Consider the following 13,064-nt stretch of genomic DNA (forward strand, 5'->3'; position numbering starts at 1 on the left):
AAGCATTCCGTTAGAGAATTAACAGAAGAGACTAATTTTAATAACGAAGATAAAATGTAAAGATTTTAAAAACATTTAATGAAATGTAGGAACTATTCTTGAATTGGACACAAAATGTAAGGAATATACATTAATTAAAAAGTATGGTCAAAGTAATACACATTCTAAGAATTGGACATGTATTTTGAATCAGAGGCAGTATTATTTACTTACCAACCGGATGTGCAGGTTAAGAGTTTATTCTTTATTTTCTTTTTTATTTTATTGTTAATATTGCTACCATCTCCATAACGAAAACAAACACCAATTGTCAACCGGGACCATCTACCTTAATGGTAATCATAACCGGGAAACAGAACATATGCATTGTTTGAGTGTTAGCTGATCTTTTTGAAAGAAAATTAATGGTAATCATAAGCGTGATTGTCTGTGGTAGTCTTTTATTTATTTAGTAACAAAATAAAAAATTGCAGGTTTATTTGGAAGCTGTTTTGGATCTTCGTCCAAACATCAATGTATTAATATACCAAACAGTTTCAAATAAAATCAAAATGTTATATTAATTTGGAGAGAACTTGTAGCACCATCTAAAAGATCCAAATCTATATTTGTGGCTGTTTAGTTTTTTTTTGTCAACTGACAGAAAAAGAAAAAAATCTGAGAGAACTTGGTTAAGGCGTGGAAAGAAGAAGACCTTTGAATTTCCCTATAAAAAAAATACTCCCTCCGTCCCATATTACTTGACCTATTTAGAATATTTGCACTATTCATATAACATGCTTTGACTCTATTTTTCTACTAATATATAAGAACAAAATATAGCATATAAGATGTTAGATTCGTCTCGATTAATATTTTCAAAATATCAAATTTTCGTAATTTTTTCTACTAGATTATTAAAGAAATTTAAGTTTAAAATTATGCATTGGCATACGTGACAGAGTCAACTAGGTCAAGTAATATGGGACGGAGGGAGTAAAAAAAATACTCCCTCCGGTCCCTTAATGTAACCACCCATTTGATTTTATTTTTGTCCCTAAATGTAACCCCCTTTTCAAATTACTGATTCATTTATTACTTTTTTCCTAAACATATCCCTAATTAATACTACTAACTTGTCTTGAAATATGAATAGTCAAATTTAATACATATAAAAACAAAGGACAATTTGGTAATATTAATACACAAAACAAACACATTAATTACACTGACAACTTTTCTTAAGAAATGTGAAAAATGTAAAAGGGGGTTACATTAAGGGACGGAGGGAGTATGAGATATACTTTCTCAACTTTCAAAACCGGTGAACAGGTAAGAGGTTGAAAAAGTGGACACATGGCGCCATATATTAGGAGAGTCTTTGTTGGAGAGTGTTGAAGTGAGTGTCATAGCATTGCTCATACTCCCCCGTCCTGATATCTAAGCACCTATTTGATTTTATTTTTGTCATTAAATGTAAACTCTTTTTCAAATTACTAGATGCATTTATTATTTTTTTCCTAAACATACCCCTAATTAATCCTTCTAATTTGTCTTGAAATATGAAAAGTCAAATTTAATACACATACAAATAAATGACAATTTGATAATATTAATACACAAAACAGACACATTAATTACACTGACAACTTTTCTTAAGAAATGTGAAAAAAACAAGGGGGTTACATTAAGGGACGGAGGGAGCATTTATTTTACATTTATAACAACATTAATATAGTCTGGCATGGATACATCACACACAAATGAATACATACTACAAATATACTCCATCCGTTTCAAAATACATGTCCAATTTTTGCAATGTGCACTATTCACTTGACTTATTTTGACCATACTTTTTAACTAATGTATAAATACAAATATTAGCATGTAAGATGTCGTTTGATTTGTCTTGACAAATATTTTCAAAATATTAAATTTTTATAATTTTTTACTTTAGATAATTAAAAATATTAACGGCCACAATTGTGCATTGACATATGTGAAGTGATTGACTTGGACATGTATTTTGAAACGGAGGGAGTATTAGTCTAGTTTTTCATGGAGGCCTTCCCCAGATTTGACTGGTGTCCTTAACTGTCACCCCTATTTCTACTACCATAAAAATATATTATAACATTTCCACCACCGCCCCTTTTTCCACCATCGGTCTCCTTTCCACCATCAAGAAGTTCTATAACTTTCCACCACCTCCTTTTCCTACACCGGGAATGGGTATTTTGTATCCACCACCTCCCCCTTTTCCACCTTTACCACCCTTTGCACCGACACCCCCTTTTCCACCGCTAGCCCACCATTGTGTGCTCTTACTACCTTTAACATTCTCCCAATTTCCACTGTTGTCTTGCACACCTCTGCCTAGCCAGTTTGCATATACATGTACCCCAATATTTATCTTTGGTTTTTTTGTTACACCAGCTGCAAATATAAAATACTTCTTATTAGATATAAAAGAATAAAACGATTGTGCATATATGAAAACTATTTTGTATATATACATTGTTTACCTTCGGAAGGCATAATTGCCACAAGAAATATGAAAAGTAGTGCATAGAAGCACGCAGAGACAAACAACTTGGTTTTCATCCTTATTACGACAAATTAAGAGTATCTTGTGAGATATGATGAATACAATCAAAAGCTATATATAATGGTCACGAGACACTAACTATAAGTAAAAATTATATATATAATGATCATGAGACACTAAATATAAGTGGACCAAAAAGAACATTATTAGATAGAATACATTGTACAGCCAAAAAAAAGATAATATATCTTGATCAACAAAAAAGTATAGAATATAATATTTTGTTAACTAATTGCGAGGATAATTGGTCATTAACAACTATTCAGTAATGAAAGGTTAAATTAGAGTCATGGCCCTTCATGTATTTTATTAGGGATGACAAAGCGAGCCGTCCCGTTTAGACCCGCCCTGCATAAGTCCGCTTAAAACGGGACAAGACGAGGCGAGTTAAATTAGGTGACCAAGTCCGAAATCTCACCCTGCCCCATTTAGTGGCGGACAGAGAAGTTGGCGGGCTGGCACGTCAAACAAAAAACTTTTTTTTAGAGGAAAAAACAACTTTTTTTAATGCATTTTTTACAACTTAATTGTAACAAAAAAACTAAGTTGTTTTTATAATAAAAAAATATAAAAGAATAGACATCAAATAAATTCATGGTAAGTTGCTTTTATAAGTGCGAAATAAGGAAAAGTCACCAACATAAAACAAATTCTCAACATAAAACAAATCCTAAAATAAATCCAACAATCAAAATAAATCCAAAATGATAAAATAATTCTAAAAAAAGAAAGAAAAACGAGTTAAGCGAGCCGCTGCGCCACATGCTCGCCCCGTTTTTCAACGAGTTAAGAGGGATGAGCCAACTATATAAAGTGAGTTCAAAACTTCGACTCAACCCGTCTAAAATAGCGGGCTAAACAGGCCGGGCTGACAGGTTGTGCCTGTTTTTCCACCACTATATTTTATAGACTATATTTTATAGTCTTTGTTTGTTTATGTGGTGAAACTATAATAAATGCACGTCCAACTATAAACATTCATTTCTAGCTTCTATTTTATTTTATTTTATTTTATTTTATTGGTCAAGCTAACTTGTGCCCCAAGAGCACATGTTAAGGTTTTTATAAAGAGCAATTATTTTTTCAGAAACATTAAATTTCAATCTTGTCAGAAATAAATTGGTACAATTTACGATGCATAATTTCTATCTTTGAAACCTTAACTTGTGACCTTAGGGCACAAGTTAGCATTTTCCTTATTTTATTTATCATGATAGTAGTGCTTTTTTTGGTGGTGGTCGGGGTTCGAACCCCGGACCTTGCATATACTATGCATTGTCCATACCAACTAAGTTATGCTCACGAGGACATGATAGTAGTGCTTAGAAACACTAGAAAAACCTCCTAGACGCAAAAAATCATTAATATTCCTTTTATAATTATATGAGTTAAATACTCCATGTGTCTAAAATTATAAGTCGTTTTAGAAAAAGAAATTGTCCTAGAATATATGTCCTAGAATATATGAGTTAGTTTGGGATATGGTACAGTCCACAAATAAGTTATGGGTGAACCTTCTTTCTGAAAAATATTCAACAGGGCATCACGTCCTCCATGCGACTGCTTCAAGCAGCAGTTCACCCTCTTGGGCATCTATCATTCGTGCCAAAGACATTTTCAAAAATGGCTATTCTTGGCGTGCAGGTTCGGGTTCCTCCTCTTTTTGGTTCAGCAATTGGTGTCCCCATGGCCTCCTTGGTTCTTTGGTTCCTGTTATTGACATACATGATATTCACCTAACGGTTAGAGATGTGAGAAGCTTCGATGGCCAGCACACCGAAACCCTCTACACTACTCTCCCTCAACCAGTAGCTGCTACCGTAAATAACTTTCATTCTAATTTCAATCCAACCGTCGACGATGCATTCATTTGGAGTCCTAATAAGAACGGTGTTTACTCAACGAAGAGTGGTTACTCCTGGCTTCTATCTTCCATGGAATCAGCTAACAACACAACTTCAAGTAATTCGTGGTCCTGGATTTGGAATTTAAAAGTTCCGGTGAAATACAAGTTTTTTCTTTGGCTGGCTTTTCATGAAGCGGTTCCAACATTAGCTTTGCTCCATCACCGAAACATCACTGTCTTTGCAATTTGTGGAAGATGTGGGGAAGAAGAAGAATCCTTCTTGCATTGTATTCGGGACTGCAATTTTTCAAAAACCATCTGGCATAAGTTTGAATTCACGGACACAAGCTTCTTCTCTACCAACTCTTCGAAAGAGTGGATAAGAAACGGCGCAAACAGTCCCCGTTCTACCATTTTCCTTGCTTGTCTTTTGTGGATTTGGCGGCATCGCAATCACATGTGTTTCAATAATGATACCTGGTCCCTCACGCGTCTGAGCTTCAGTATACATAATTCAGCAGAAACAATCATTAACAGTTTCCACACCGCAAACAATTCTGCTACAACAGACCGCTAAATCAGATGGAATAGCAGCAATTACAGCTGCCACATTCTCAATGTAGATGGCAGCTGCCTTGGCACTCCAATCCGAGCCGGTTATGGAGGTTTAATCCGCAACAACGTAGGGCTGTTTCTGAGAGGTTTCTCCGGTTTCATCGAGGACTCAATGTTCATTCTCCAAGCTGAACTTACAGCAATCCACAAAGGGCTTCAGCTAGCAGTGGACATGGGAATCCTGGATTTAGTATGTTACTCAGACTCTCAGCTATCTGTTAATCTCATTTCAGGAGAGGATTCAAAATTCCATTCCTATGCGGTGCTAATTCAAGATATAAAGGATATAATAGCCTCCAATAATTTCACTATCCTTCACACTCTCAGAGAAGGAAATCATTGCGCCGATTTCTTGGCCAAGCTTGGAGCTTCATCAACTATAAGCTTCTTGGAGCACCAGACCACTCCTCATGATCTCATTCACAAGATTAGAATTGATGCTATGGGAACTTGCTTCCTAAGAGCTTGATTTTTCTCTGTTCCTGTTCTTTTGTTTTGTTTTTTGTTTTGGGTTTTTTAATCTTAGCTTTGTAACCAAAAAAAAAAAAGAAGAATATATGTCCATTTATAATACCAATAAAGCCTTAATGTTATTTTTTTTTAAATTATATTCTTGACTATTTATTACTCTCTCTTCTTTCAATTCTTTCATTTATCTTTCTCATATCATTTATTAAGAATAATTTTATAAAACAACCCAAAATATCTCTTTTCCACACAAAATTAATTATATTTTGGCTTAAATGCAATTTTAGTCCCCCAAGTTTCTTAATTGTGCAATTTTGGTCCCCCTAGTTTTTTTTTAGCAATTTTAGTCCCCATATTTAACTCTCTTTTTGATTTTAAAGTCCCCCACTCATATGTGGTTGGATTTATTTGAAGTCTACGATGGTAACATAGACCGTTCACACTTAATCACTTTTTTTTTCCTTTTCATCTCCCTCATTCTTTTACCAAAGCACCATGATTCAGATGCTTTATCATTACCCCCAAAACGCAAACATAGAAATTAAATTCCAAATAAAATTCTTTCAGACGGCATAAATTAATACAAGAAAAATAAATCACGGTTGTCCATATTCCTCTTTCTACGTTTCAGTGTGTTATGACTTTGATACTTCTTAATATTTGCAAGTTTCTATTGAAATGATTGTGTTCTGATCACTTACAATCAAATCCTTCAACTTCATGTGCTGTTGGATTAGGATAACCTTGTTGTTGTTGTTGAGATTGTTGTTCAAAGAGAATGTGAGGGAGTTTGAGTGTGGTGGGTGAGGAAGAGGGGATGTGTGGGAGTTTGAAGGAGGTTATGGTGGGTGATGGTGACAGATTAAATAATTGCAAACGGAGGACAGTGGAAGGAAGACGGTGAAGGTGACGGAATATGTTATGACAGTGGTTGTGGTGTGGGTGGTGGAAGGTTGTTGTGGTGGTGGGGATGAGAGTTGTTGATTTGTGGTTGATGAATACGATAAGGTCTTGTTGGAGACAGAGAGAGGTTCACTGGCGTGGAATGTGGAAAGAAAGGGCTATGCCGGTGACGGAGGGAGATGAAACGGAACAGAAGTGATGAAAAGGGAAAAAAAGTGATCAAGTGTGAACAGTCTATGTTACCATCCTAGACTTCAAATAAATCCAACCACATATGAGTGAGGGACTTTAAAATCAAAAAGAGAGTTAAATATGAGGACTAAAATTGCTCAAAAAAAACTAAGGGGACCAAAATTGCACAATTAAGAAACTTGGGGGACTAAAATTGCATTTAAGCCTTATATTTTTTAATACATGTGAAATGTCCAAAACGTCATATAATTTGAAACGGAGAGTATCATGCAATTATAACATAATGTGACATAGTGTCGCATAATGTGACATAGTGTGGTTCGGTTCAATCCGGTTCTTAGGTTATGAACCAAAAACTGAACCGAACCGGTTGTTTCTTACTTTAGATGACCCAAACACATCCAGAAAATATTGATTTTTTTGCATTTTTTTGTTTGTTTGAATAGGTTTGTGGTTATTTCTTGGATCGGTTCGGTTCTGAACACCCTTAATCCTGCCTGAAGATTCACTTGCTTGGGTTTGTGATTAACATTCAATGGATGATTGGATTGATATGAACTATAATTATTATGAGTTCCTCACACCAGCAATGAGAAACTCCTCTCTTCAACTTCAAGTCCCTTGTATTATAACTTGATACATATAATATAGTTGGTGTTTATAGTTGAAACCTATTGTACTAGCTTTTTTTGTTGTTGGCCAGGGTTCGAACCCTAAATTTTGCATATGTTATATATTATTCCTACCAACTGAGTTAAGCTCACGAGAACAACCTATTGTACGCTGATATAATTTTTGCAATATCTTGCCAAATCTTTTTATTTATCTTTGCAAACATCGATCAAACGAAGTGCTGAGTTAATGTTTCCCTTCCTTATTATCAGTGCTGAGTTAACACCCATTGTTGGTGAGCATGATCCTTACATTCATGTATATTTACATTTTTTTAATTGATGAATATGCAAAACGAACTTTGATTTTGAATGACGTTGATAGATTTAACGTTTAATTTAATAATAAGTGATATAATTTACGGACTAATTTGCTAGTAAATGTTATATTTTATGAACTAATTTGTTTTTGGGTCTTTCTAAAAAATTTCTTCGACCTTTAATTCCTATAAAATTTTCAATCACCATTTTTTATCCTTGTTTTTAAATCAACTTATGTGTAGTCTTTGTATTTTTCAATGAGACAAAATATATTTAACCGTTGTTTTTTTAGGAATTTATTAAGAAAAAAAAGTTTTATTATTAAATAACATAACATAGAAACACTAGGGTCGTGGAGGGGTGTGTGGGTGGGTGTGTGTGGGTGTGGGTGTGGTGTGGGGTGGGGTGGGGGTGGGTGGCTTGGGTCACAAAGGAACATGCGAAGTGTATGATGTTTGGGTGGCCGAGTGTTTGGACCGAGTTAGTAATTTAACACCTCTAATTAAGTGAGTTTGGATGGTAAAATAAAAACAACATAACAAATCGAACCGCGCGGTTGAGTGAAAAATTAACACATCAAAATCAAACACGGTTTATTGAAGTTTTCGGATTGAATTGGTTCAATTTAGAATTTGAACACCTTTAACAGATACACCTACCCACTTACTTATTTTTCTCTCTCACAACTAAATCATTGTCACTAAAGTACCCAATACTTTCAGTTTTGGAAAATAATTACACCCAATGTAAGAAACACGATAATAAAAATCTTAAGTTTCAAACCCTTCGTGAATATACCAACATATTAATATTATTCATTCCTACATGTTATGCTTTTGTTAAGCTCTTTCTTTAATAGATTTTTATTCATTCCTACATGTCCTAAATGATATACACTAGATGTCGAGAAACTTTGACTTTATGGAACTCTTATTAGAGTAGTGCACCCTATTGAGATATTAAGAGAAAACTAATTTTAAATTGTTAGGAATAATAGAAGAAGAGAGTTATTCTATCGTGACAAAAATTATTGATCTGAAAACCAAAAAACTAAATTGATGAAGATATATATGGTAGTTAATTTTTACTACGAAAAGCTTTTCCACATACTCGATTAGGAAATGATTTTATATATAGATGATTATAAATTGGAAAATGGTAATAAGTGCTCTTGGGATTTGGTTAAAAAAGTAAATATAGTAATCTGACGGGTCAAGATCCCCTCCATTTGTAACTTTTTCCATTTGTTGCAATTTGGAGAGAGATAGACACATAAAAAATAATGATGGTGGGATCCACTTAGTGATAGGACCCACCACTTTTTTTTTTGTCTGTCTCTCTCCAAATTGCAACAAATGGAAAAAGTTATAAATGGAGATGATCTTTACCCTAATCTGACATTGTAACTTATGCAGTCAAACTCCTCAAAAGTTTAAAAAATGGTATTTTCAATTTTTTTTTTTGAGTTTCTTTAACCAGTGTCCGAGGCACCAGGGCCAATGGTTACGATTAATTGAAATAAAATGTCAATGGTTTATAATGCCGAAATTGTTAGGCCGGATGCCATGACCGGGGTTCGAACCCCGGTACCTCCACTTGTGTGTGTGAGTTTATAATGACTTTGCCATTTCGTCTATCTACCAACAAAAAAAATGCCAATGGCTTCATTTTATGGGTTAAATGTACTTATTTCCCCCCACCCATCTGAGCAAAATTCTGGTTTAGTTGCTCATTTTTCTTTGTTGGGAGTCTAACATTGTAATTCAAATATTGTTTATTTATAGACCTTTGAGACATCTGATTGTATCAGAAGATGATGTGATAGATGATAAACTGAAATTCACCCTAAATGAAAGAGGACGAAAGTATCTATAATCTTGTAATTTTACGTCATGAAAGTCTAAAAGAGAAAAATCTTTAAAATAGAAGGTTGAAATGATCTAAAAATTATTTGTCAAGGAGTCGGGGAAAATCTCACTTTTAGCGCTTCATCATTGACAAATTCCCTTAATTATGTGCAAGATGAATGCTATCAACACTCTTATTGAGCGTTCTCTCTAGCAATTATTATTTTATTGGATAAAATTAATGCATGTCCCACCACTTTATGTAGGTTTCATTTTCAATGTGTAGGTCCCATAACTAGCAATGTGTTCTATAATGGACTCCCCACCTTCACCAGAAAATTTGTTAGTTTTGGGTGCAACAAAATGATATTCATGGAGGAATTAATCATTTAAAATTCCTCTATGAATATCATTTTGTTGCACCCAATCTAGGAATCTATGGAAAATTCCTTTGATTTGCATACTCCACGTTGAAACAAACCTATTTTGGGCTCGTTCAACGATTTGATTAACATTATACTACACTTGATTGACAATTTTCCCTACATCTATCTATTTACAGGATTAGACACATTTAAGTCATTCCTAATTAGAACATGAACATTACCATGTTTAGATATTGGTTGTACATTGTTTTCACTCCCTTTATTTATTGGCAATTTCTACGGTACACTCACAAAATTTGAGTGTACTGGTACACCATATTTAAATGAATAGTTTAATGAATTATTTTCATTATAATTCTGCTTGGCCTACATTTCAACATGAGGTTGCACTACAGGAAAAATCTGTGTTGTCTTAAGGTGAACAGAAACTAAAAATGAATTAATGCTTAAAGGCTTTAATATGTGTTTCGTCCCTGCAATTAGGGCTCATTTAAAAATTGATCCATGTAATCGCTAATCCTGACATTTTACCCCTACAAAATTTAATCATTTAAAATTTCGTCCCTGAGCCCAGTTAATTACTGCCACATCACTGATTAGCTGACGTGGCAGTTCTAATTGGCTTATTTCATGTGAACAGACCAAAATACCCCTGAAGCTTTCAAACAAACGTGAAATTACAAAAATACCCCTGTAATCTTTTCATCAAAAATCTGGTAACCCTCCTATTCTCTTCTCTTCCTTCACGACATTCTCTTCTCTTCTCAACCCTCTTCTCTTCTTCTTCTCAGCCCTCTTCCCCAATTTAAGAGACAAAATTAGAAAATTAAAACCATTTTTTTTCTTCCATTTCATGGCTGCAAACGAAACTTTACCGTAAGTACTCACTTTTTTCATTTCCACTCACTAATTTATTTTCAAACAAAACATCATAGAACAACAACAACAACACCCTTATACTCATCTCAATCTGTTTCTACCCAGCAACATCGAAACATCTGTGAACCTCACTTTCGAACCGTCTCTGCCCCCCACACACTCCACAATCTCCCACCCTAGGTTCCACAATGTCAATTGGATTGAAGCTCACAGTTCAAAAATGAATCAAAATCAATTTTCACAAATTCAATAATCTGCATTGCAAATTATGTAGCAAATCCAATAATGAATCGAAATCAATTGAATGATATTGATATTGACAATATAACTACTACAAAAAGGAGAATTGGAAACGAAACATGGATCTGGAAATCGAGAAAAAAGTTAATGAATGAGAGAGAAGATGAACGAAATCAGATCGAATTGAGAAAGAGAAAAACCTTCATCGTCGTTATCATCGTCTTTCTTCACGACTGATTGAGCCATCACGGTACCTGAATCTCAGAGATCTGTGAATGAATGCACAACTCACTCGGTTTATATATATATATATATATATATATATATATATATATATAAGTGCTCCCAGAGAATAACAAGAAGAAGAAGAAGGTCTTTCTTTTCTTTCAACTAACGTGTTGTTAGATCATTGGTAATTTGATTTGTATTCCAGGACGTAGATCGGATGGGTCGTGGGTATGGGTAAAACTACTCAACAAAAGTAACAATCCACACATGTTCAAAAAGGGAAAAGGTTGAAGCTGGGTTTTTTATTGGGAAGAAGAAGATAAATGGAGCTAGTTATGAATTCACACCTGAATTCGAAGACTTTGATGGATGATTTCTCAGAGTTGCTGGGTTTGGATGAAGGTGAAGGTGAAGGGAGAAGAGTATGAAGAAAACATATTACTGGGTTTTCATTGTTGTTGTTGTTCAGAGGGTAAATGTATCATTTCACGTTTGACTAAGACCCTCAGGGGTATTTTCGTCTGTTCATGTCCAAAATTGTTGAGTCACACTGCCACGTCAGCTAATCAGTGACGTGACAGTAATTAAATGGGCTCAGGGACGAAATTTTAAATGATTAAACTTTGCAGGGGTAAAATGCCAGGATTAGCGATTACAGAGACCAATTTTTAAACGAGCTCTAATTGCAGGGACAAAACACATATTAAAGCCAAGCTTAAATGTTTAAAAGGAAGTCAATTAACATGTATTTAAATGTGTAAACCAAAGAATATTTAAGAATGTTTCATACCCAGGAATCTAACAATGAAAGCAAATCAAAACTTGATACATAATCCCATAAAATGTTAGAAAGTTTTATTGCAAAGTAAGTTGTAAAAAATGAAGAAAACACAAACTTGAAGTTTAAGAAGAAAGCGTAATGTAAATGAAAGATAAGTAAGAGAAAAATTTAATCAAGAACCACATAAACAAACACTACGTAAAAGACAAAAGAAATTTGAATTTTTTCTTTTGTGGTGGCCGGGGTTCGAACCCGGACCTTGCATATATTATGCATTGTCCATACCAATTGAGTTAAACTCACGAGAACAAAAGAAATTTGAATTAAAAAGCAAGACCATGAATTCAACAAATTAGAAAAATAAAAGTGGTGGTGGAGAGGGCAACAAAAACACATGATTTTCCAATATCAAAGAGGTTAGAGGCTACATGGCCAATTGACAATATAGAAAAAGGATTGCATATTTTGAATTCAAAATTCAAACTAGAATTAACACTGACATAGCTGGAAAACATAGATGAAGGCTGGAGTTGTGCAATAACAACTTTCTATATTGAAAAAAAAACAATAAAAAGAAGGGAAATGTTAACAAGTGCCCTGAGGGCACTTGATAAGAAACTTAAAGTAGTAACTTTATCTTGGAAATTGTGCATTCAACTTATTGAAATAGTAAAAAGTAACTTTTTCTACATGAAATTTCACAATTATTTCCTTTTTTGATTCCTTAATCATTGCCCTAAGGGCATTGATTAGCAAAACCCTAAAAAGAAAGATACTTATAGTTGGTCTGGTCTCACTCTTATGAAACTATTACATGAATTGATTTGTGAACCAACACTTAATAAACTTAAGTCAAATTGGGGAGAAATATAAAAAAAAAAAAAGAACGCGAAAAGAACCAATAGAGTTTTGTTTACACATATGTTACACTATTTCAAAATTTGTGTTTCTATTGGTTCTTTTCGTCCTTGGTTTGTTCTATTTTTTATTTTTTTATATCTCTCCGTTAGAGCTAAGTCTATTAAGTTTTGGTTCACTAATTTTCACTATTTATACTTATGGTATAGGGGTAAAAACATCTAGCTATTCTAAAACAAAAAAGATAATCATCGACAAACTCATTATGTTTTTTCTCGATATCAAACCAATCAGTGAGT

General features: G+C 33.9%; 1 protein-coding gene across 1 annotated transcript; it reads right to left on the reverse strand.

Annotated features, from left to right (window-relative positions):
* Positions 1 to 1,943: 1,943 nt before the first annotated feature.
* LOC146924301 (uncharacterized) lies at positions 1,944 to 2,664 on the reverse strand. Its single transcript, XM_085709338.1, has 2 exons — positions 2,508 to 2,664; positions 1,944 to 2,418 (listed from the first exon to the last, which is right to left on the reverse strand). Exons 1-2 carry the CDS (start codon positions 2,584 to 2,586, stop codon positions 2,174 to 2,176), a joined length of 324 nt encoding a protein of 107 aa, XP_085565464.1. The 5' UTR covers positions 2,587 to 2,664; the 3' UTR covers positions 1,944 to 2,173.
* Between the last annotated feature and the right edge of the window lie 10,400 nt (positions 2,665 to 13,064).

This window comes from Medicago sativa, chromosome 5, assembly GCF_051527215.1.
Source record: "Medicago sativa cultivar Bolivia chromosome 5, Bolivia_mono, whole genome shotgun sequence".
NCBI classification, from domain to species: domain Eukaryota; kingdom Viridiplantae; phylum Streptophyta; class Magnoliopsida; order Fabales; family Fabaceae; genus Medicago; species Medicago sativa.

What these genes read in the sequence shown, in the direction of transcription:
- LOC146924301 (XM_085709338.1), bottom strand. Translation starts at nt 2,586, where the DNA reads ATGAAAACCAAGTTGTTTGTCTCTGCGTGCTTCTATGCACTACTTTTC. An exon ending in GGCAATTATGCCTTCCGAAG is followed by an intron (nt 2,419 to 2,507) that starts GTAAACAATGTA and finishes TTATATTTGCAG; the next exon opens with CTGGTGTAACAAAAAAACCA.